This window comes from Pterocles gutturalis, unplaced genomic scaffold (assembly GCF_000699245.1).
Source record: "Pterocles gutturalis isolate BGI_N339 unplaced genomic scaffold, ASM69924v1 scaffold7525, whole genome shotgun sequence".
In the NCBI taxonomy this organism is placed as follows: Eukaryota; Metazoa; Chordata; class Aves; order Pterocliformes; family Pteroclidae; genus Pterocles; species Pterocles gutturalis.
The window spans coordinates 14,736-39,553 of NW_010143343.1; the positions used below are offsets into that span (position 1 = coordinate 14,736).

The following is a 24,818-nucleotide window of genomic DNA, read 5'->3' on the forward strand; positions in this document are numbered from 1 at the left end:
AGGCTGAGACAGATGGGATGGTTTATCAGAGAGAAGATGATAAAGATCAGCTAATTCCAACCCCCCTGCCATGGGCAGGGACACCTCCCACTAGCCCAGGTTGCTCAAAGCCTCATCCAGCCTGGCCTTGAACCCCTCCAGGGATGGGGCATCCACAGCTTCCCTGGGCAACCTGTTCCAGTGCCTCACCACTCTCAAACTAAAAAACTTCCTCCTAATATCTAATTTAAATCTACCCTCTTTCAGCTTAAAGCCATTGCCCCTTGTCCTGTTGCTGCACTCCCTGATGAAGAATCCCTCCCCGTCTCTCCTGTAGGCCCCCTTTAAGTATTGGAAGGCTGCTATAAGTTCTCCCTGGAGCCTTCCCTTCTTTAGGATAAACAACTACAACTCTCTCAGCCTGTCCTCATACAGGAGGTGTTCCAGCCCTCTGATCATTTTTGTGGCCCTCCTCTGGACCCACTCCAATAATAATAGTTCATAATACTTCTTTTACATTGAAAAAAACAGGAAAAAAATCTGCTAATTATTTTCAAGATATTGCAGAGAAAACTGATGCCTTTATCGTTCTCATACACTGGGGCAAATCATCCATTCCTTTTTTGTATCAATAGGTTTTACTTTTGTCCTGTCATCTCTCTTGCTATTTCTGTTTTAAGACATCCAGTATTTCCATGTGTTTCATTTGGCAGCATGAATGTGTGTGTGGGAATGAGTGTCAAGGAGAAGCACTCGCCAAAGCTGAGCAATTTCCCTATTTTGACACAAGGCATGTATTTTACGACTGTCCCATCTTTGCCATAATAGCCCTCCTCACTCCACCCATATATCTCTAACTCTTTCTCTAATACCCTTCCCATCCCATGTACATCGACCGTGCCACACAGCTTGGTGTCATTGGCAAACTTGCTGAGGGCGCACTCAATCCCATTGTCCATGTATCCCACAAAGATGTTAACACCAATCACAGTACTGACCCCTGAGGAATGTCACTCACGACACTGAGCCATTGACCACAACTCTTTGGGTGTGACCATCCAGCCAGTTCCTTATCCACCGTGTGGTCCAGCTGTCAAATCCATATCTCTCCAATTTAGAGACAAGAATGCCATGTGGGACAGTGTTGAATGCTTTGCACAGGTCTAGGTAGATGATGTCAGGTGCTCTTCCCTTATCCACCAATGGTGTAGCCCCACCATAGAAGACCACTAAATTTGTCAGGCATGATTTTCCCTTGGTGAAGCCATGTTGGCTGTCACAAATCACCTCCTTATTTTCCATGTGCTTCAGCAGAATCTGCAGGAGGATCTGCTCCATGATCTTGCTGGGCACAGAGGGGAGACTGACTGCTCTGTAGTTCCCCGGGTCTTCCTTTTTTCCTTTCTTAAAATGGGGGTTATATTTCCCCTTTTCCAGTCAACAGGAACTTCACCAGAGTGCCATAACTTCTCAAATATGATGGATAGTGGCTTAGCCACTTCATCTGCCAGTTCCCTCAGGACCCACAGATGTATCTCATCTGGTCCCATGGACTTATGGATCTTCAGGTTCCTTAGGTGGTCTTGCACCTGATCCTCTCTTGCAGTGGGTGGTTCTTCATTCTGCTAGTCCCTGCTTTCACCTTCAGTGATTTGGGTGGTTGTAGCTCGAGCCCTTTCCAGTGAAGACTGAGGCAAAAATTAATTGAGTACCTCAGCCTTCTCCATATCCTGTGTAACGAGGTCTCCCATTTCCTTTTTGAGAGGGTCCACATTTTCCCTAGTCTTGCTTTTATCCCCAATGTACCTATAGAGGCTTTTCTTGTTGCCCTTGACATCCCTGGCCAGATTTAATTCTGTGAGGGCTCTCACTTTCCTAACCTGATCCCTAGCCACTCAGATAATTTTTCTGTATTTGTCCCAGGCTACCTGTCCTTGGTCCCACCCGCTATAGGCTTCTTTTTTTAAGTTCCTTGTTCATCCATGCAGGCCTCCTGGCATTTTTGCCTGACTTTCTCTTTGTTGGGATGCATCACTCCTGAGCCTGGAGGAGGTGGTCCTTGAATATTAACCAGCTTTCTTGGACCCCCTTTCCTTCCACGGCTTTGTCCCTAAAGAGGTCAAAGTCTGCTCTCCTGAATATATGAATATATGAATATACAAATATATGAATATATGAAAGTAAAGAACTAGACAGCACGGTGCATGGCAGGGAAGGGCTATGGAGGAACTAATTGATCTCAACACCAGAGTTTTGATCTAAAAATGCTAGATTACTTACAACAAATACGTTGTAAGTGATTGTTATTGGGATTGATACTGCTGTGTCACATGGAAATAAGCACTACAAACAGAGAAAACAGAAACAAGATCTTTTTTCTCCAAAAGAAAATTGCTGTTCCCCCCCCTCCCCCAGCAATTTTCTTTTCAAATAATTGAAATTGTCCTTGCATCATCTGGTTGAAAGAAGCAACTTAATGCAGTTTTGATCAATCCAGTTGTAATGAAGCAGCAAATTCCTCACACTGCCATTTACAGAATGCCTTCTATTGCATATCCCTGGTATGTGAGGCTTTACATTCATAAAGTATGTAGGACGTGAAGAAATCAGGGCAGATGAAGACAAAAATACAGACCTTAATGTACCCAGCTAAGAGGATGTCTGCTGAGCCTCATAGGGAATTTACTGAGCTGAATGGCTTAAGGTGGGAAAGTATACCAGCAAGGGTAGGTCTGCTTCTCAATAACCATGTGTCATGGTTTAACCCTAGAAGGCAGATAGGCACCACACCATGCCTGTCACAGTCAAACCTGGGGAAACTGCGAGAAAACCACAGTATTTTAAGCAGCCTACCAGGAGCTAAAAAACTTGAGTTTTAATCTCAGGTTGTCTGGGTTACTTTGGGTGAGTCATTTTGTCTGTGCCAGAGCCCATTCAATATCAAAAGCAGATGCTGTCCCTGACTCCCAGAAAGTTGCCAGGCCCTATGAAATAATGCTGGAGATTTTGCCTGCTTTGTCAAAGTGGTGGTAGCATCTACAGAAGGAAACCTAGCGGTTACTTTACCAGAGAACCCTAGTGAAGAAACAGCTTCTTGTGTTATGATGCACATAGGTGAGGTGAGCGTGTCTCTGAGCTTGTGTAGTTTACCTTGTGAAAGCGTGACAGCTTTGCCTCCCCTAAGATTTTACAGTGCAGTGCATGCTAGACTATTTTACTGATGAGCTCTTCAAACATGGCCTCTCAATCTCATTCCAAAGAGATGTTCATGAAATGTAAAATAAATAAATCCACTAGGTTGCCTTAAAAGGTGACTGTTCTTTGAAGAGAAAGAATTTTCAGCTGCAGATTTTACTGTTAACAATGCATATGTCTCCTTCATGGGTTCAAGTTTTCACAGTACTAAAGGGATCTGAAGCAAGTATATTCATTTCCATGAAAAGGAGTTGAACAAATATCTTTAGCAGAGCTTTTAATCTTCTGTCTAGAGCATGTTGTTATAGTTGATTGATATATGCTAATTTTCTTGGAAGTAAGTTCTTGGATGAACTCTATAAGCAGCGATGAATGAATACTGGAGGAGCATGCCTAGCAGGTTGCAGGAAGTTACAGTGGCATTTCTGCAGCTGCACTTGGACTGTGTCTGGCCTGCTTACTCCCAATTCAAGAGGGAAGTGGAGAAAATGGAGAGGGTCCAATGGAGGACTATCAAACTGGTCAGACTATGGAGCATATGACCCACAGGGAGTGACAGGGGGAGCTGGACTTGTTTAGTCTGACCAAGACTAAGTTGGAGTGATTAAATAGATGCCTACAAATACTGGAAAGGCAGTTAGTTACAAGGACGTTGGAACATGATCTTTCTTGGAAGCGGCAGAAGATATAATACGGGGCAATGGCTGCAACTGCGGCTTAGGGAGTTCAGGTTTGACATAGGGAAGGACGTCTTCACCAGAGATTAGTGCAACACTGGAACGGGTCACCAGAGAAATAGTAGGTTATCTGTCCTTGGAGGTTTTCAAGATTTGATTTGATAAAGTCATAGCTGACCTGATCTAGCACTGGCAGCCAGTCCTGCTTTAAGCGGAAGGATGCCCTAGATAACTTCCAGAACTCCCTTCCAACCAGCACTTCTGTGGTGCTATCAATGAGTGCAGTAGGATTCTTGGTTCAGATATGGGACACTTAATGCTCTTTTTGCACAACTGGGGCACCTGTCCCTTTGAGCTATGCCAAATGACAGAACTTCAGATTCAATGAGAGAAATCCAGGAAAGATATCCCTAAAACACGCTCTCCTCATGGATAAGCCAACACCTTGCAGGAGTTTTCTTCAGCTCAAAATCTAGAAAAAAAAACTCTATAAAGCCTGTTGGCCTTCTCAGTTGTACTCACAGCAGATGCAAATGGCAGGAGAGAGGGGAGAAACTAATTGTCCCTGCTGTGTCTGTGCCACCACCTACAAGCTGAATCACATGGGCCATGCAGAGACCCTTGAAATCAGGGTGCTGGGGCCCAAAGTTGCTACTGGGAATGGGATGGAGGCCAAGCAGTTTGAGGGCAGATTTCAAAAGTCAGTTTGGTATCTGTGCATGTACATTGGTGCCTACTGGAATTCTCAAGCATTTAAAATCTTGCCACCTTCAGTTGATTGAAAACATTTCTCTTCAGTTTTTGGCTACCCAGTGCATTTTTGACCAAGGTCCTAATAATCAGGAGCTGGCTTGTGAGCAGTGGGAGCTGTCTGTCTATTTGCCAAAATGGTAGCCCTAGCTTCCTCTGCTGCGTGCAGTTCTGCACCTCTTTCCTGTAAGGTTAGTGTTCAATCCGTTTGGCTCCCGACCTGTTCAAACTAATGTAAAGACTCATCTTCAAAATGGCTTTGACCACCCCACGTACAAATCCTCTTCTTTGCAGGTGAGGAAGATCTTCCTGGGTTACCTTTCTTTTGGGCAGGCAGAGCAACCTTTATGCATCCGATGGAGAAGGCAAAGCACAAGCCTGGGCTCTTTTGTGGAATACCCAAGGAAACTGTATGTGCACTGCTATCCTCTCCTTTCCCATGCAGGTCACCGAGGTTTGTTATCTCTTAACTCCAAACTTCCTGAGCTTACCCAACTTATGATGATAGTAAGAGAGGGAAAGACAGACAGATAATATTTTTATCCCTCACCCTTTTTAATCTGAAAATTATGCTTTACATCCAACACTGATGTCCGTTCTTTGGAGTTTGAATTAGGGCTACCAGTAAGACAGATATTTTTCTGACACTTGCAAGGGTAATAATTACCAGAGCTATTGATCCTCCTGCTGCAGACCAAGGTACCTACAGTAAAAACAATGGCTAAAAAAGAAATTTCCCTGTATGATACAACATCGTCCATCACAGTGCATTACGTGGATTTTTCCCACAATGAAACCCAGAAGGACTCCATCAAAAAACAATAATTTGATTTAGATGTGCCAATAACTTGACCTGGAACAAGACCCTGGCCATGTCTGTTCTGCTGTATGAGGGCAGCTGCTGCTCTGGAGAACTGGTTAATGTGTTACACGCTGTTAATGGGTTGAACTTTTGGCAGCTTTCCGTCATGTCACTGTCCCTGTTCCTGTCAGGGTGAAGGTCAGACAACTTGATTGTCCAAACACTTTCTGGTCCCTTTCCTGGCATTAGCTCTGGTGCGACCAGGAATGGAGAGAACAAGAGAGCAGGGTAGGTGGAGGGGGAAGGTGTTTGGCGTTTGCATTCCCTGTTTTCAGATCCTGCCTGGCAGTGGGGGTTAGGTGCACCTACTCTTATTTCCCAAAACCCTAGCTCAATCTTCTGCTCTCAGTTTCAGGGAAATCCAACTGCACCTGCACCTCCATCAGCCCCCGTGACCAGCGCTGTGGCCAGCTCCATACAGGGAACCGTGCTGGAAATTGAGGCCTTCCCCTTATCCTCTGCTGTAAGCCCTTTTCTTTAGCTAACAATTTTCCTCCTCCGTTGCCTGCTGCTCTGTCCCAAAAGAGAGACAGCTCCAGCCTGCTGGGCACTGTCCTCTCCCTCTCCCCCCAGCGCCTGGCGTTCTGCCCAGACTGAGGGCTGCCTAGTTCCAGCTCCTCCTTACCGCCTCTCCACATTTCCGGATGGGCCCTGGCCCCCGGCCCTTATCTCCTCCAACCCCTGGGCTGTTTGCAGAACAGAGTATAAAGGGGTTGGCTTGGAGAGCAGAGAGGGAGTACAAGCAGCACTGGACCAGACTGCTTGACTCATCACATCCTGCTCTGCACCATGGGGAAGGACAGGCTCCTCATCAAACCAAACTTTTTCCTCCTCCTCTTCTTCCTTGCTGGAGACACTTCACCCACCACAGACCCGTAAGCTATGTGGGGGGAAACAGGGGGGGTGGGTCCCTGGGCAGGCAGGAGACCTGGGTTGTGTTCTTGTGTCTGTTGCTTTGTCTCTTATATTCTGCGTACTTTCTTTTACCCAGGAATAAAGACAGCAGGGCTGAGTAACATGTCTTCTACAAACAGCAGCTCTAGTGCTTTAGGGGACCCAAACCAGTCTGTGAAACTGAGATATCAGTATAACTTCAGCAAACAAACAACAGCAAAAAAAAAAAAAAAAAAAAGGAAAAAGGGAAAAAGGGAAAAAGAGGAAAAGGTCTATGAGAATACCTTTTTTTTTTGCTTCAGAGAATTGAAAGGATTCCAACAAAATTTTCTGCACAAGAGACAGACTTTTTTGAAAAGAAAATGAAAGGTTTCATTTTGGGTTGACTACCCTACTCTCAGGTTGAAATGCCAAGGAGATAGGAGTTGTTTTTTCATAGAGAATAAGAAAAAAAAAAATGAACAAATAACAGATCTGGCATGACCAAAAATGGCTTTATTTTTTAATTCACATTTTTCAGCTCAGCCAATGCAATGAAAATTCCCTTCTCACTCAGGGTTATGTGGCACTGTAAGACTGTGACTGTTAAGGTCTGTGAAGGTATATTGTGCTGCATTCCTTCTCCACTCCCTTTTGCACGGTGTGTATATGAAGGGAGTGTGTGTTGTGTGCATGTGTGTACATGTATGGCAGGAGCAGTGCATGAGGGGTCCTGACATTCCAAAGACTTTCTCCTTTGACTTTTTGGCAATGTCTTTTCCTCCCCAGCAAAGCAAGGCTGTACTGCAGTGCTTTCATCAAATACAGGATGAACAAACGGCAGGTTCAGGATTGAAGGGGATCCACACTTTCTCCCTGCGAACCAATTGATGGACATAAAGGTGTCAGAGCCTTCTCTACCGCTAAAAGTGATGCCCTACCTTACAACTAAGGTGTGAAGGGCACTTCTCCCAGCAGCTTGCTGCTCTGAGGATGCCCATCAGAGACCGGTCCTTGCCCACCTAAAGGGAGCGCTGTTGCCATGAAGCGAATCATTAAGTGAAGGTTTGATTCCCAGATGCAGTGCTGGGCACCGGGACACCATCAGCAGGTTGCTCCACTGGGAAGGAGAGTGCATAGGGCCGGGTAGGGACCCCTTGCTCCGGGTTAGCCAGAGAGGTGGGCTTCCCTGAAAAGCTGAAAGTCACTCCAATGTTTTTGCTTAAGATCTGGCACCGCGCTGTGGCAGTTTTGGGTCTCTGCAAGGAATGAGAGTAGTGCTAGAGTTAGTTTGCAGCATGTAGTCAATGGCATTTATTCACTAGGTACCGGCAGTTGTGTGGCTCCTGAATCCTACTAACAGTGTCTAGCAAAGGTGACAATTGACTTTCCCCGCTGGTGGTATTCAGGGTCGCAGGAGGAAGTGCTGCTGTTGTGCCAGAACTTGGACAAACATACCCTTTCCAGACATTTGCATTGAGGATTTCCTGTGGTATTTTACTTTTGAGACTGACCTCTCTTCTTTCCCCTTATGTTACAGATATGCTGAAAATCTTGTTACACTCCTAGCAAATGCATCTCTGTCCCTGTGCAGTGAGGGTTGTAATCATCAGATTAGTTTATTTGCTCTTTTTGTTGAGCTCCTGTTACCTGTTCCTGCTCCTCAGACCTGTCCTTCTTCCTTGTTCCTAGGCAGTATATGGTGCTGCTGCCCTTTCTGATACACACTGATTCTCCTGAGAAAGTCTGTGTTCAGCTGATCCACCTGAATGAGTCTGTGACGCTGAGTGCCACACTCGAGTATCAGGGAGAAAACAAGAGCTTGATTGATGATGTGGTGTCAGAGAATGACTTGTTCACCTGCATCCCTTTCTCTGTGAGTATCTCATCCTTGTGAGATGATCCCTTGTGCCAGGGATAAACTGTAAGGGCACTGAGTAGTAATGAACAGAGTAACACTGTGTAGGTATTCACTTCCCTTTTGGCCAAAGGTATGTTCGTGTTCAGCCTCAACACCCTCTCACTGCTGAGATCTCCTTAGGGTGCTACCTGAATGGGAAATGGTGAATCCTGGTAAGCCAGCCCCTCTCTAGGACAGGCGGTGGAGAAAGAAGTGGGTTTAGTATTGACACTCTTGATGATGGCTGTTTGATGACCAGCTTCTTCAAATGGCTCTCCACATCATCCTTCAACAGCCACAGATTGTCACTTGAGTACCTTCGAACTGGAGTAGAACTTCTGGACCTTAGATACTATTTGCCTTGTGGATGTAGTACACTGAATTAATGTAAGAACATAGAGATGCGATTCCCTGTGTCTGAAAAAAAAGTGAAGCAAGAAATTAATAGCTTAGTGTAATTGATAGCCCCAGGGACTATAACGAGTCATGAGCAACCAGGAAAGTTGGTCATCTGACTCAGAGCACAGATAATGCCTTTGGCCCAGAGGCTGAAGAACTGGTCTTCAGGACACCGAACAGGTTGGCATCTGTGTCTGGGTTTGTCAGATATAGGCTGAAGTTTGAGTTTCATCACTTGGAAAGAGATATATAGAGAACTGGCACGTCTGGTTTGGAAAAAGAAATGTTCTGCAAGGACTAGGGACATTATCTGAAAGAAAAACAGAGTTATTGCATTGCCCCTGTGAGTGTCAAAAGGAAAAGGACAGAAAGGTTTTGGTCAGGGCAGTAAGACTTTCTTAAAATTGAGTGACGGAACTGGGAGTTCCTTTACTGCACAATACTTGCACAATCACTGCACAGGAGTAGGAATGAGTAGGAATATGGGACAAATAAAGATCAGTCTCTTGTTCCTGGTTATAGTTCCCCTCACCTCTGTGCTGAGTCCATCAGGATTATGTTAGATCTTTTATTTCATGAAGGCCAATTCAGTTCAGGAAGCCTTTAAAGGTGGTCCATAACATAGTTGCCTTCTTACTCTCCAGCTTCCAAAATCAAATAGCCCATCACCAGTGACGTTTATCACTGTGACAGTGAAGGGAGCGACAGTGCAATTCAGGAGCCGCAAGACAGTGCTGGTCAAGAATTCCGAGAGCTTGGTCTTTGTCCAGACAGACAAACCCATCTACAAACCTGGACAGACAGGTACTGGGGAAGGGATGGAGATTTGCATTTGAAGCAAAAATTCCCACTAAAACTGTTAGACTGTGCTGGCCAGATGCCAGCTGCTTTCAGTAGGGGTCAGAACCACAACCTTATGGCTAAGGCTTATGTTTTTAATGCTCCGTGTAAGAACAACTTGGAGAACCTTGAGATGCACATACCTGAGGTACCTCCCTCTGTCACAGGGGCCTCTGTTGCTGTGGTCCATGTAGTTATGGTCTGCATTAAAATCAGAGAAAGACTGGATATTTGCCTCGTAGATAACAGGTCCAAAATTCAGACTAAATAATGAAATAGCTTTCAAAGCGGCAGCTAATTTTTCTCAGAGACAGAGAGAACTATGTAAGCCATTTATTTTTTCTGGGCCATTGACCTCCTAAATTTGGTCTGGACAGGAACTAATGTCCTAAAAGAGACTCTGAATTCTCTGTCCATCCAGAGCCAACACAAACTTGCAGCCAAGTGCTGAAATAATTTGCTTGCATTCATCCATTGCAGTCAGCCTAATTATAACAAAATTAGAAGATCAATGTGAATTACAATGTAAAAATGAATCCTTGCAAAAGAGAGAAAGGCAACTTAAATTTAACTTTGGTCCTGATAAATGAGATTCTGATGCCCGTGATCAGTAAGATATTCACACTGCCATGGATTTGCTCTTAACATACATTAAATATGTAATTTCTTACATGTGTAACCTTCTAGCATGACTTAGCTTTCTAGTGAACGGAATTTCTCTAGAAGAGAACAGCTTTGTTCTTTGTTGTAGCATGTGTTTTTGCAACTGATGTTTTCTGGGTGATGACTGCACTGTAGAACCTTACTCTCTGCCTTTCTCCATCAGTTCTGTTCAGAATTGTTTCTCTGGATAAAGAGTTCCATCCCTTAAATGAGGTGGTAAGTATGATCCTTCATTTTCACTAGTTATTTGGCCTTAAGTCATCTACGTGGGAAAAGGGAGGAAAGAAGTGTCTTTTGGGGAGAGCTCTCGGTACACCAAGATAGTTGTGCAGTTCCTGGGTTACTTCAGGTCTTGTTAACAGGGTCAGTTGTTCAAATTTCTGCATAAGGCTGCCTTCTTGGAAAGGTTTGACAAACTGCAAATGAATAGTGTTGGTGTAAACACCTCAGCAGCAAGCAAATCTGCCATTATCACGGTGTACACCTGCTCTTGTTGGTATTGCAGATCATCCAGAGTTGGTAATTTCTGCTGACTTTTCTACCTGACACAACAGATTGCCCCCCTCTTGACCTACCTCAAAATGTTGTGTTGCTCCATACCAGGAACCTTTTTTTTAACCCATTGGGTGATTAGCTTGTTCCCTGAAACCTGTTCATAGCCCTAGTCATATGGCTGTGTTGCTTGCACTGTGTCTAAGTATGCTGTTTCTTCTTTTTCTAGTTTCCACTGGTATACATCGAGGTATGTACAAACATTCAAGTCATGTTCACGTCTATTGCACCTCAACCAGAGAAGAAAAACTACCAGCTGCCTCAAGATTATTCTTGTCTATTTTATGTATCAAGCAGGTCCTTTACATTAATTTGAATATACAGAGCTTTAACTCATATGATGGCAACCATGTACTCTGGACCCAGGTTGCAGCTCCTTCTATTGTCCAGCCTTGGGCTCCCCACACAACTCTGCTCGTGCCCCCTGCTTCTGGCCCACAGCCTCCAATGGGGCTGGGCCTCCCGTCACTGCTTCTGCTGGTGCTTTTTAGTTCTTGTTGCAGACAGCTACCGCTCTCACAGTCTCCTTGTAATTGTTATCTGTAGGACCCAAAGAAAAACCGTCTGTACCAGTGGACAAAGGTAGAGTTAAAGAGGGGGTTAATCCAGTTGTTCTTCAACCTCACCTCTGAACCTATGCAAGGGACCTACACAGTGGTGGCACAGAAGGCCTCTGGGAAGAGAATTCAGCATCCTTTCTCCGTGGAGGAGTATGGTAACTGTTGCTGTAGCTTCAAGTTCCTAACAGCTAGTCCTGTGGGGCATGAAAGCTTAATTGAACAGGGTGGTAGATCCGACCAGGATGTCCAGTATGGCTGAAAAAAAAGTCCCTGTGTCCTCTCCCTCCCAAGCATCATCCTTTTCTGAGGAGTGAAGACTGAACGACTTGAGCGACCTGTCTTCACTCCTCCCTAAGCCCCAGGCCATGCAATGCAGCTCCTCTGACTGCCCACTTCAGTGGGTGGCTAACATCAGAAAGAGCAAGTGTGCTTGGATCAGTCTGTCCACAAGCCTCACCTCTTTTCAGAATTGTTTTAAGGCCACAGCCTCATCTCCAGTTGGCTGCACACCTGTCAGGTCTTATGCTATGAGTGTGGGTCTCCCTTGCCTGAGGCCCAAAGTCCTGACCTTTTAGTGTAGGCTGGGGCTGAATGGAAATTCACATCTTGCCTGTCCTCCCCCACAGGCTAAGCCCATAGCTCAAATTATACTTTAGTGCCTTAACCTCTCCCTGGTACTCATCTGCTTCACTAGAAAATGCTATCCCAATACACACCTACACATGGTAACAGCCAAAGTAGCCCCCCACCCCAGCGAGCCAGCTGCAGCCCTTGTTACATGGTCTGACGTGATCTGGCTCATGCAGCTGAGCTGAGTCCTGGGAGGTGAGTCTGGAAGTTCTTTGACCTCTTTCAACTGCATGACTGCCCTGTGCCCTGAATCCCTTCTAGTTCTCCCAAGGTAGTCAGCACCCACTTCCCCTCCTGCAGCGGGGTTTGGATGTGATGTCACCTTGTGCTAAGTCACCACAACATAGTCTGCAGCTATGGGGTCTTCCTATTTTATGAATTGGTAAGACCTTCATACTTTGGAAATGTAGAGACCAGGCTGCAGTCTCAGCTCTGGATATTTGTGGGAGACATCTCTTGACTTAAATCTCTATTTCACTGTATCCTATTGCTGTGGGACTGATAACCCTTGTGTTAGCTAAGAAGCTGCTGTATTTTAATAGCTGGTGTAATAACCCTGTCTTCTTACGTGGCACAGTGGTTGGCCAAGTATCTGTGGTTTTCACTGACTTTAGGGGGATGTGCAGGTGACAGAAGCTTCTAAAATCCGACCAATTAGATGCAAAAGGCTTTCCAGACATTTGTAAGAGTAGTGTTTGAGCAGCATTCATGTCTCATTCTTATGTTATTCCCCACCACATAGACTGTTTTCCTTTGGTTCTGCTGCAGTGCTACCAAAATTCGAAGTAACAGTGAAAATGCCCAAGGTGATTACCATTCTTGATGAGAAGCTGAAGGTGACAGTTTGTGGTCTGTGAGTGTTGTTCTTTCAAGTCCTTCTTGGTTTCAGGTTTTGCTTCAGCTGCTGCTGAAAATACAGTTGGGAGACTGAGATATGATACTTTGTTTTATTTCTTAATCATTTTGGGGTCCCAGGACCAAACAGACTATGTCTACCATTAGACAAAAGTTGACACTTGTTGCTTGGGGCACTTCGTATGTAACGTGTAGAAACATATTTTTCTTCTGGGAATTTTTTCCATTTTTTTTGAGTCATAGAGGGTTTAAGAGCAGCTGCAGTGCTAGGGAAGAGGTCTTCAGTTTAGTTTATCTGGGAATGATGTTTTAACTGTGGCTTATGCTTGTCATCACTGAGAGGAAACCACAAATGATGCAGCTGCCCTCTTTCCTTTGGGCCACCTCGTTTGATTCTGCATGGCATGTTCCACGCACCCTGCAGCGAGAGCCACTGCTCTGTCTGAAGAACAAGCCAAAAGACCCAGAGCATATGCATAGACAGCCAGTTCCATCAGAGCTGAGTGGTGGGTTAGATACTTGCAACATGTTCTCCAAGGTGAGGGGTGCTCTCAACTAAATCAGTGTTAGGATAAATGATTTATGCAGACTTGTGTGTTATTCCCAGGGATGCAATCAGGACTGTAAGATTCAGTGCTCCTGCCCCTTTTGCCAATCTTGATCCTAAAATGTTACCAAAATTCTTTCTGCTTTTTATTTCCTGTGATGTCCTAGCTGTATCCTGGAGGCAGCTCCATTGGGGGTGAGATAGTAATTTTTCTCTCTCTCTCTTACATTCCTAATGGATCTGTTTTTCTTTCAATCCTCCCTGATGGTAGATACACATTTGGGAAGCCTGTTCCTGGCCTCGTGAGCTTTCGTGTCTGCCGGAAGTTTGAACAGGCAGGCAGCCCCTGCTACGGTGAAGAGGCTAAGGCAGTGTGCGACGAGTTCTCCAGACAGGTGACTCATGATTACTCTTTTGGGTAGAGTGATAGGAGAAAGACTGGTTTATTAAGCATGCCTTGTAGGCACAGGCTTGCTCTGACACAGTGTGTACAAGCATGAGTGTGGAGTGACTTCATGTATTTTAGGGAAGCCTGAAGAAGGAGAGAAGATTGGGTGCAAGATGAAATATGAGAGGTAAAAATAGGGGGAAGGTCTGTGCAGTATGAAAAGTGTATGTAAAGGCAAGAAGTTGATGGAGAAAAAAGAGATAAAAGAAACAAAAAAATAAGTCAGATGGAGTGCAGAGTATAAGAGAGAAGTAAGATAGAACAGGCATGAACAATGTAAGCAGAGTTGGGGTTGGCTTACACTAGAGACAGTGTGTGGGATCAGAAGTGTTTGAAGCAGGAAGGAGCAGAAACTAAGGAGGGGTGATGCAGAAAGGAATATGAATTTAGCAGGAGTGGTTAAGATGGACAGAAAAAAAAATCACTTTTCAGACTGACAAGTCTACAAGAGCACAACTGAATGGTGTTTGGAGCACAGGCATGTGCAACAGTGCTAGCTCAACTGACAGAAGCTGGGGCAATAGCAGTTATGGAAATATGCCAAGACAGGAAAGCAAGCAGAAGACATGATTGTGGTCCTTGGGGTCTGCTACAGTATGACCTCCACAAGTGCCTCTGCCACTGCTGTTTTTATCCATGCTAAAAGAAAATACGAACGCTGTGGTGCTAAGCTCTGTTCCAGGCTCCTCTTACCTTTTCTGTGGTGACCTGTCTTGTACGTGAAGATGCTGAAGAGAGGTGGCAAGCTTTTCCAGCTGTCATCTTCTTTCTACACATACACAGGCTTTGGTTTATGTACCACTCATACAGCTTGTGCATTTTAAGCCAAGAGCTGTATTTTAATGTGCCTGATGCCTGGCAAACATTTCCTGTGTGGCATACACTTGAATAATTGCCTATGCTTCTGTATCAAGCGTTTAGAGTTTCAAACTTCACAAGCACACACACAAAAATCTTCTAGGTTGCAAACTCTTTGCCCTGATGTTGCTGCAAATACTTCAAAATGCTCCTTGCCAAGTTATTTATGTGCTTTTCCTGTGTTGATAAAAACAACAAAGGGAATGAGCAGTGAGGTTATGGGTTTCTCTTCCAGTTCAGGACAATAGACAGTGATGGATTCATTCAGTTAGACAAACACTATATGGATGAGACTGTAATGTTCTTGTTTGTTTTCCTCCAACAGACAGACAACCATGGCTGCATTTCTGAAGTGGTAAAGACCAAGTTATTCCAGCTCAAAAGAAGTGGATATGAGAATAAGCTCCATGTGGAGGCTAAGATTAAAGAGGAGGAGACAGGTATGAATCATCTGGATTGAAGAGCCATGTAATAAACCCAGGAGAGACTAAGAGAGGGGCCTGACAAGTGGGGGTGAGAGAGAAAAGCAGGCTTGCTTCTCTGGAATCCTAAAGTGTTCCTACCTGGAGGCCAGGACCATCAACAAAATCTCTTGTTTAGCAAAGGAGAGTTGGCCTGGATTAAAAGTAATACTGGTCAGGCAGAGGCAAATTAATTCTTCATGCTTCTTACTGCAGGAGTGGAGTTGACTGGAACCAGCTTCTCTGAGATCACAACCACCATTAGCAAAGTTACCTTTGAGCATTCAGACTCCTACTACAAACCTGGAATCCCCTTCTTTGGGCAGGTAGGGAAACCAGGAGCATGAAATGCCATGAGTGCCAAATGATCACACTACTGAACCTCCTGGACAGATACATGCCCCTCCTCTGCAAAGATGCTGGACCTCAGTGCTGCTAATCCCTGTGGGCTTCCTCTCCTCTGCAGGCTCTCAAACCAGGGAACAGCAGCTGACAGAACAGCTCTCATTCTGCTTACCCCTCTGTCCTTACACTTCTACTTCTCTAGTCAAGTAAAATCCTGCTCCTGTTTTCCAGGCTCCTGTTCAGCAGGAGGCCCAAGGGGTGTGAGTGCATGTCAATCACCACATCCACTCCTCTGAATCAGACATGAAGATAAGAAAGGGACAAAGAAATAAGATTCAGAAAGTTTTAATCCCTTTCTGAAAGAGATGGGTGATGCATGTGTAAAGTGCAGTAAGTAAAAGTAAAGCTTCCTTGTCTGACATGAGCCTAACCGCCTTAGCTTGGTGCACTATCAGTCTGTTCAGGTGACAGGCATTCCTCTCCTTCTATACCTCACTGTTTTTGCGTAAGTAAAGCTTCCTTGTCTGACGTGAGCCAACCGCCTTAGCTTGGTGCACTATCAGTCTGTTCAGGTGACAGGCATTCCTCTCCTTCTATACCTCACTGTTTTTGCTCCTCCAGGTGAAACTAGTGGATGGGTCTGGTGCTCCAATGGCCAACGAAATTGTGAAGATTTCTTTACAAGGAGGCCAGGAAAACAACTATACAACAAATGAAGAAGGCAGGGCACAGTTTGCACTGAACACTTCCACGTTGTACTTTGATTCTTTTGGAATTAGGGTGAGTCCTGTGGGCAGATGAGGTGATGAAGTGACCAACAGGGCTGTAAGGGGAGTACCTCTGAAGTTTCTACTATATATGCAGAAGCACTTAGCTTCTTTTTCCTGGATGTTTCTGCCAACCTTGATGTCACTGTGATAGAAATAGCCATCCAACAAACCAGGTTACCACATCACAATTTCACTTACAGTATTTGATTTCTTCTTGGCAGTAGCAGTATAGGATTAGAAGGAACATCAAGAGATCATAATAGGCCATTCTGCTCCAAGGGATCACAAGCTCTACCTAGACAAATCTGTTATGAGGGTGGGTCTAACTCCCAGTGGAGTGCTGTTAGTGCTTTGCTGTCTTTTCAATTAAATTATTTCCCAAATAACTCATCTAAATAGCCTTTGTGGTCAGTTAAGGCAATCTGCAGCTCTCAGGGTTTAATTTAGCATTCTGAGTTTCTAAGCTGTCCTCCTTACTCTTTTCTTTCTTTTTTTTTTTTCTTTTTCCTGCTGTAAAGAGAAAAAGAGTATGACCATTCACAGAAATTCTCTCCCTGGTATGGAATTTGTTTATCTGGGAAAAATAAATGCTGCTGAGCACCCTTTTTTAGTGGAAAATGCAATATGTGTGTAATATGCACATTTTGTAATATTTCACCCTGGAATAGGGTAGATTGTCTTGAGTTGTATTTGCTCTTCTCCCTACAATTATCTAGTCACAGATTAAAACCATTAAAATTTATCCAGTATTTACCACTAGATTTTTGGTTCCAGTTCAGCCACCTGTGTCTGAGGATCTATTGTGTATTTTCTCCTTTTCCAGGCAACTCATAAAGTACACCCCTACTGCTATGACCGTTCCTGGGTTGCTCCATATTATGAAGGCGGCTATCTCCCACTAAAGCGCTTTTACTCTCCTAGTAATAGCTTCCTCAAAATTGAGCCCAAGTTCAAGACACTAAGCTGTGGCTCCTCCACAGATGTCCGGGTGCACTATATCCTTACTCCAGAGGCCATAGGAGAGCAGAAGAAAATAATCTTTTACTACCTGGTAAGCTTACACCTGCCATACAATGAGGCTGTCACTGGTAATTGTAGGGGTGCTGGAGATGGAAATTGTGGTTTGTGGCAGCAGGCTTTAAACACTTTCCCATCATCCTTCATATTTACTTTTCCAATAAAAAGGAGGGTCTGGGTCAGGAGCAGAAGAGCAAGGATGTCCCAGTGCCTCCTGGGTGAGCACTGGGATTCTGCTGCAAAGAGGCAGAGAGCAGCTGAGCAGAGTGTGAGCAGCAGACATACATCTCAGTTGCTCTCCTCTCAGGTTCCCCCTCTTTAAGGTTTGGCTCATGCATAACCTCAATCACAGCAAGGTTTCTCCTTCCATTCAGGTGATGGCCAAGGGAATAATTAAGCAAGCGGGCACCCACACTCTGGATTTGGACCAGGAACGGGGTGAGTTCCTCTCGCCTGCCAAATTGTCGCTGTTCTGGGAGGCTAGGCAACAGTGGCAGACATACAGGCTTCTTCCATATAAATGCACAGATCCAAATCTCCATGTCCCCTAAGATACAGGAAGAGTTTGAGGTTTATTTTCTTAGCCTTTATTTAGGCTTTGCACAGATTTGCTCTAATCCTCCGTGCCAGCTGTCTTTCTTCTGACACTGCATTTCTGGGCCTCCAGTGTTCCCAGGAGACACAAACTCATGGTCTGTTTTTAGAAGCTGAACCAAAATTCAGCATGCTTATGCACTGGAAAACAAGACTTGAAACAGGCCTTTTCAATCAGACAGTGTGACTTATGCATGTTTGTGAGCACCAGTTCATCTTACTTGGAGGCCTGGAGTTTCATCATGGCTAGGATGAAGTTCAGCATGAAGTCAAACCTAGAATTTTGGCTGCTTCAAGAGCAAATTTCCTGTATCTTAACCTTTTGCTCTTGTTTTGTTTGCTAGCCAATGGGGTCTTCTTGCTACATCTTCCTGTACAAGCTGATATCGCTCCAGTGGCCCAATTGCTTGTTTATACCACTGCCCCCAGCAGGGAGGTGATTGCTGATTCAACCAAGTTCAATGTAGAAAAGTGTTTCAGCAATAAGGTAAGTGTCCACTTCTCGAGGGAGCAGCCATCAGACTGCGGTGTGGCCAAGCTCATTTATTTAGGTTTAGTCTGGCTGCTTGTGTTGTCACAGGCAAAAATAAAACACTCACAGCCCCAATGCAGTGGGCAAAGCTAATACTTGCCAGATCTTTCAGGTCCTTTACAATCTCATCCTGTCATTTTAATTTCTGTTGCATGTAAAGGGAGATAAAAGTTGCCTGAACCTGCTGAGTAATGCACAGTGGTACTTCAGTAGCAATGGTGAGACCGAAAGAGTGCAGAAAAATAAAGCCGTCTTTCTGTGAGCATGGGGACCACTGTTCTCTTATAGCCCCACATATTCCTTATGCAGAACAGCAGATTAATGTTTGAGCAGCATTAAGAAAAGAATAGCCTCAAAAATTCCCGTCAGGACTTCAGAGTAGTAGACAGGACACTGCTAAAGGTGTCTCTTGTCCTGCTAAAACCCAAGCTAAATGAGGTCTTGAGACTAGTGTCACTGTAGGAGCTTGGTCACCTGAATTTTTTTCATATATTAAAGGTTATATTATGCAGTGCATTAAGGTCTGGGTGCAAGCCAAGTGCCAAGTGATTTATATGATTAGGTACTGCTTTCCTCTCTGAAAGCATCCTGAATTTAAAGCTGTTGTTAGACCAGATAGGACAGACTTTGGGCTATCTCTATGCCGGACAGTTTTTCCACTAGCAAACTTGCTACAGCTCTTGTTCTGTCATTTCCTGTAGAACATTGTTTTTGCAGTCTCAAGATTATGAGTTCACCCTGGGAGAGTTGGGGGCTGTCAGCAGGTGTGCTGTGGTCTGGCTGGGACATGAGGGAGACTGGCAGCTGATGCTTCTTTGTCAGGCAGCATGTTTATTCTGAGGATGCTTTGATGATGATTGCATGTTAGGGGAGGATTTGAACTGCTGAGAAGAGGGAAGATTTATGCAGGTCAGCCTTACTACAATGTGAGATGGTGATGACAACAACTTCTGCTAACAAGAACTTGCAGGGCAGAGGTTGGTGGGGGGTCATTGGAGTTGTGAGTTAGGCTTTGGGGAAGGCTCACAAGTCTGGCAGGCCCCAACCAACACACCAGTTCTTCACCAGTAGATATTACAATATTGCTCCAGGGCATCACCACCTCTCATGTTACCAAAGAATCTGCTAAGCAAGGTCTTTGCAAGCTTGTTTTCTCTCCACATACAATATCTGGGTGCAGTATAGAGAACATGCCCAGCTGCCTGAACAGATCTAGCCACTATGTGGGATTATCTCATCAGATTCACAGAGGCTTAACTTACCTTACTTACCTTAAAACTACCTTAAAAGTTTTATGGGCCATTGTGATGCTGGAAGTTGCCAAGAACTGTTAGTGCTGATTCCTCTGGCACTGCAGGAAGGAAACCCAGCTCTGCAGTATCACAGAGGGGAGGGTGTGTATGTGTGTGCGTGCATATGTGGACTTTGCAATTTAGAACTGATGCATTTAACTGGAGGTAAAAATCCTGCAAGGGCAGGGCGTCTGTGACATAGCTTTTCCTGTGGCTACAGGTGAACTTGAGCTTCTCTCCTTCTGAAGGCCTGCCTTCTTCTGATGCTCGCTTGCTCTTCAGAGCCTCCCCGAACTCCCTCTGTGCTGTCCGTGCTGTTGACAAGAGTGTTCTCCTCATGAAGCCAGAAGCTGACCTGTCACCCAGCTCTGTAAGTGCTTAGTTTGTGGAGCAACTCATAGCCTGGTCAGAGCAAGTGCAGCCCAGTGCTGAGGTGGAAACAGTGAATAGTCCCTCTTCTTAGTGCTGACACAGGAAAGCTGCCCTGTGCTGTTTCTCATCTTCCTTCAGTGGGTAAAAAGCTAAGAACCAGGCAGCAGCTGTTTCTTAGAGGTTTAGTGTGACTGTAGGGATGGCAATTAGGAAGCTCTTTTAAGGTGACTGCTTCTCTTGGCCTGAGACAAACACTGTTGTGAATTTGATGATGCTTTTTCAGTTATTCTCTCTAGCCATGGATTAATTTTCTTGGATTAGCATCTGGAAGTGTCAGAGAGTTTATACCCTTCATGCTGAGCAGCAAACGACAGTCCCTGAGTAGGGACAAAGTGCTGCAGCTGGGCTGTCCAGTGTAATTTTTTTGTATATTTGAGCCATAATAACCAGAGTAATGTGGATGTATGTGCAGGTGATGTGACTGTTATGATCCTTGCATCTGACTACCTCAGCTGTGTTTTGTGACAGTGGACACTGAAAATGCCCAATAGCCTGGCTCTTTCTGCCTAGGTGTATAGCTTGCTGCCAGGGAAGGAATTGCATGATTATCACCATGGTCCAGAAATGCTCTTGGAGGAGCCCCTGGAGAATTGTGTCCACTTGAAGAAGATAATTCTGAATGGGGTCACCTATTCTCCAGTAGTGGAGATGAACGAAGATGACACTTACAGCATCCTAAAGGTATAGCCCTGTTACATGGTTAGGGAGTGGAGGGGGAGAAGGACTGAGAATGCTTAAGCCTTCTGTGGCATGATGCAACATAACCAGGGAAGCGTTTGTGAATCTGAATGATCTGATGCTAATTTTTATAAAGAGGCAAGTTCAGTGAGAGTCCTAAGCTTTCATCTGTCTTGACAGCTTTGCTCTCAACTTGGTGGAAAAATTCTTCTTACAGGAAAAGTTTTGAGGTTTACTTGAAATGAGGTTCTAACAGGAGGTAAATAATTCTGTGCCATTATGGTTTACCCCAAATAAATCAAGATGTTCTTGAGCTGCATCATAGCCACAGACATTTACTTCCAGAGAGAAAACTCTGTGTCTACTCCCTGGCTCATCCTGACCCCTAGGCTAGAACTGGAATGGAACCAGTGCCCTAGAAACAGAGGGAATCTATGCTTTGCTCTATCTGAGCCAACCGGGCACCCAGACCCAAGGTTAGGGGGATCATCTCAAGGTGTAATCCACAGACAGTAACTGCTTCTCCTTTTGAGGCAGTAAAATATCAATGTCAGGTCTGCTGTGTAAACCTCAATGGGAATCAGTAACAAAAAAAAACATGTTGAGTTTCTCTCCCATAGGAAATGGGTTTAAAGGTTTTCACAAATACCAAGGTGAGGAAACCTTGGTATTGCAGCACTGAGAATTACATGTCTGCAGGAGTCCACATTCCATCACCTGGAGCACCTATGCTTGCAATGAGGACAAGCGGTAAAGGAACTGGGTTTTGTTATCACCTCTGTATTTTGGGGTCAATACTTAAACAAGAGCTGGGGTTGTGGATTGAACCCTTGGAAGTAGTACTGAAGTGGTGGGTTCACAAATGTCAGCTTCTGCATGAGTGTGGGGCTTTTCTCTTTTGCTGGGTTGTGAAGGTCTACAGACAAGGTTTGATAACTCCACATTAGAAGTCAACAGAAGCAGGCAATTTTCAAAGACTCATCCCAAACTGAAAATATTTTCTCGGGAATAATTTTTTGCATGTGAAAATTTTGATTTAGTCAAAAAGTCTGTTTTTACCCCTCCTAAATCCCAATTGCATGTTTTCAGTTTGAGCATCTTCAGCCTAGTTCTTGAGGAAGCCATAGATTTGTCAGGGAGGTGATTTTCCAAGTCACAATGACCCTACAAAAAGCACTGCAACAGAGGGGCATTCCATTGCCCATTGCCCTGATAGGACGAAGATCATCATGTTAAGACTGTACCGGAAAGGCAACAGGCTGCGTTCACAGAAGGTCATTAATAGCTGTTTGCTCTAACATCCTTGTTGTAGCCTTGTAAAATGTTTCCCCACATGCTTTGAGTTTCACTGAAGACCAGTGGGAAATACTGGCTCTTGCCAATAAGCCCTGACCCTGAAACTTCACTGCTGTTGGTACAGTGCTCACTACAGCCACAACAAATACCTTCTGCCAGTACAGCTTCCGACTGTCACATAGATTGCCACTTTCTCAGACCACAGCATGATGCTGATGTAGATCTTGCTTGTTTGGAATTTTCAATATTTGATTTCTTTTCCATATCGGCACATTCAGAGCTTCAGGCAGAAAGACTTTATGCCAAGTTAAGCACTCCTGAAGAACTGTCAGAAACAGTCCGAAAGTATTTCCCAGAAACTTGGATTTGGAGTTTAGTATCTGTAAGGTGAGTGTCTTGGGCTGGTTCCTTTCTTTTTAATAAAACTGGTTTTATAAGGTGAAAAGATGAATCCCCACCTTTGACAAGCCTTTCAATGCCAAAAAGTCCTTCATTGTTTGCAGAGATCACTTGGCAGTCCTCTGAGATGAGATTACCTTCATCCATGGTTAGGTTTGTCCGTGGGTCTGCAAAAAGATGTGGGGTGGTCCTACAGTAACAAACATACTGTGCCACATCATTCACACAGGAAGTACTGTTCCGTAGGCCGAAAGGGGTACAGATAGTCACCAAAATGCCATAAAAATCATCCCGCTCTCCTTGCTGTCTGTCCCTCACCAGCTCTGATGGAAATGCCGATCTAGATGTGACCATCCCTGACACCATCACTGAGTGGAAAGCCAATGCATTCTGCACTTCGGCAGACAAGGGCTTTGGCCTGTCCCCGACAGTGTCCCTCAGAGCCTTCCAGCCCTTCTTTGTAGAGCTCACCATGCCCTACTCTGTAGTGCGTGGTGAGACCTTCACACTAAAAGCCACTGTTTTCAACTACCTGACTGCCTGCATCAGGGTAAGGAAGGTTTAAATCTTTCTCTGTACTTGTGGACCTTCTTGTATACCTTTTTCCTTCACGTGGGCTTCTTATCCTATCTCTGAGTAGCCCTAGCCCCTTAACCCCTGAAATTCTTGTGTTATACCTCCTATATACTCTAAACACAGAACCTGCAACTCCTGCTCCCTGCTCTTTCACTACTGAAGAAATAGCTATTGCTTCTTAGCTGCCTATACCTCACGATCACCCTTCCCTGACTGTGACTCTCTCTACAACTGGCAGGTCAGTGTGACTCTGGCTCACTCTGCTCATTTTGTGGCTACTCTAGTGGAAGAGGAAGAATCTCATTGTCTCTGTGAGAGTGGGAGGAAAACTGTGGCTTGGCTGGTGACTCCTAAATCTCTAGGTAAAGGTCTCAGGGTGCTGAAAACTGCAGGGAGGATTTCTCTGTGCTTTCCTCCCTGTGCAGTATCAGGTGCTAGAGCAACATAGTTTCCAGGGAAGCACTGCAGCTCAATGTCTGTCTCATCCGGGGTTATATAGTGTTCAAGGCTGTGTCTGGCACCACATGTAGTACCATCAAGCCTTATAGCCCTTCGACAACATCTTCTGAAGACAGAGACATTGCTTGCCAGCATCAATGCTCTGTCAGCTCCATCCCTGCCAAGGATTAGGTAATTGCCCCATGAGATCTTCATACTTTGTTTTCACTATTGTTACGTGCTGTGGTAGCAGCTGTGGTGTGCATGCAGGGTAGCAGTGTGCTGAACAGTGGTGGGGCTGGAGTGTCCCTCCACTGTGGTGTCCTAGGTACTGGAAAACCATCACCAAAATAGAATCACCTTTCAATGGCAGTGCAGCTCATCTGCTCCAGGATGGCTTCTGATACAGAGAGCTAAGTTCTTGTGGGAAAGAAACAGGGCCCAGGTGTGATGAAAAAAATCCCTATTCATGGGTCTGCAAGTTGAAATTCCTAGACATGGCAGTGACTCCCAGCGCCTGGCACTGCCTGGCAGAGCTGGCTGACCCCTGTTTCCTCCAGGGCAGGTGGAGTTCTCGGTGAGCACTGAGGCCCTGCAGAACCAGCAGCCCTGTGGGAACGCCATTGTGGAGACCCCTGAGAAGGGACGGAAGGACACAGTCATCAGACAGCTGCTGGTGGAGGTATGTGGGCTGTGGGAGGGGGAGGACTGAGCCTTCCCACAGGCTAGTGTGTACCCTGTGGTGCAACTGGACAGTATGATAGATAATATCATTTAGGCTCCCTTTCCCATGAAAGGTTGGACCAGCTGATCTTTCGAGGTCCCTTTGAACCTGAGCGGGTCTATGATGCTATGATTCTGTGAGATCACTACACAGCATGTAGTGCTATGATGGTCTTACATAATCTTTATACTTTTCCAGGGCTTTATAAAGACTACAGCTTAATAACACTGCTTCCTAGTACTCTAAACTTCCCCTGTTCCCTACTGTAGCAGGACTTGTACTCCAATCCATCCTTCCCCTCCTATTTCAATACACCTCTTTACAGCTTCTCTCCTCCTTTTGAGACACATCCAATAGTTTGCCAGTAAGCACATGCTGCCTCTCTGCTAGCTAAGTGTCTAAGCAAACTGCCTCTGAAGCTGAGTGTTATGCAGTTCTGGTTTTCTACCGTAGTCTGGCACCAGGATGAAGGTGGGGGATTCACAAGCACCTATGGGAATCCAATGCTTGTAGTAAAGTCTCCTCAAAACTCCAGATATTATAAAAGTCCATGAAAACATGTTAAAATTTTCAGCTTATCCATTTCCTGTGGAAAGAAGAGTTGCTGATACCATGTGGTACAGAAGGAAATATGTGTCAGTACTGCATATAGGAAAATACTAATTTATTATACTGA

General features: G+C 44.9%; 1 protein-coding gene across 1 annotated transcript; it reads left to right on the plus strand.

Moving 5' to 3' along the window:
- Positions 1–6,252: 6,252 nt before the first annotated feature.
- LOC104469951 (alpha-2-macroglobulin-like) lies at positions 6,253–24,100 on the plus strand (the record flags this gene model as incomplete). Its single annotated transcript, XM_010084699.1, has 21 exons — positions 6,253–6,338; positions 8,029–8,212; positions 9,280–9,439; positions 10,302–10,354; positions 10,860–10,880; positions 11,237–11,405; positions 12,649–12,733; positions 13,554–13,677; positions 14,914–15,028; positions 15,266–15,375; positions 16,016–16,174; positions 16,988–17,215; positions 17,556–17,619; positions 18,120–18,262; positions 19,820–19,969; positions 20,542–20,712; positions 21,330–21,459; positions 22,284–22,392; positions 22,726–22,954; positions 23,219–23,342; positions 23,979–24,100. Coding segments are annotated over exons 1-21 (2,736 nt in total), but the record flags the coding sequence as incomplete, so codon positions are not given.
- Between the last annotated feature and the right edge of the window lie 718 nt (positions 24,101–24,818).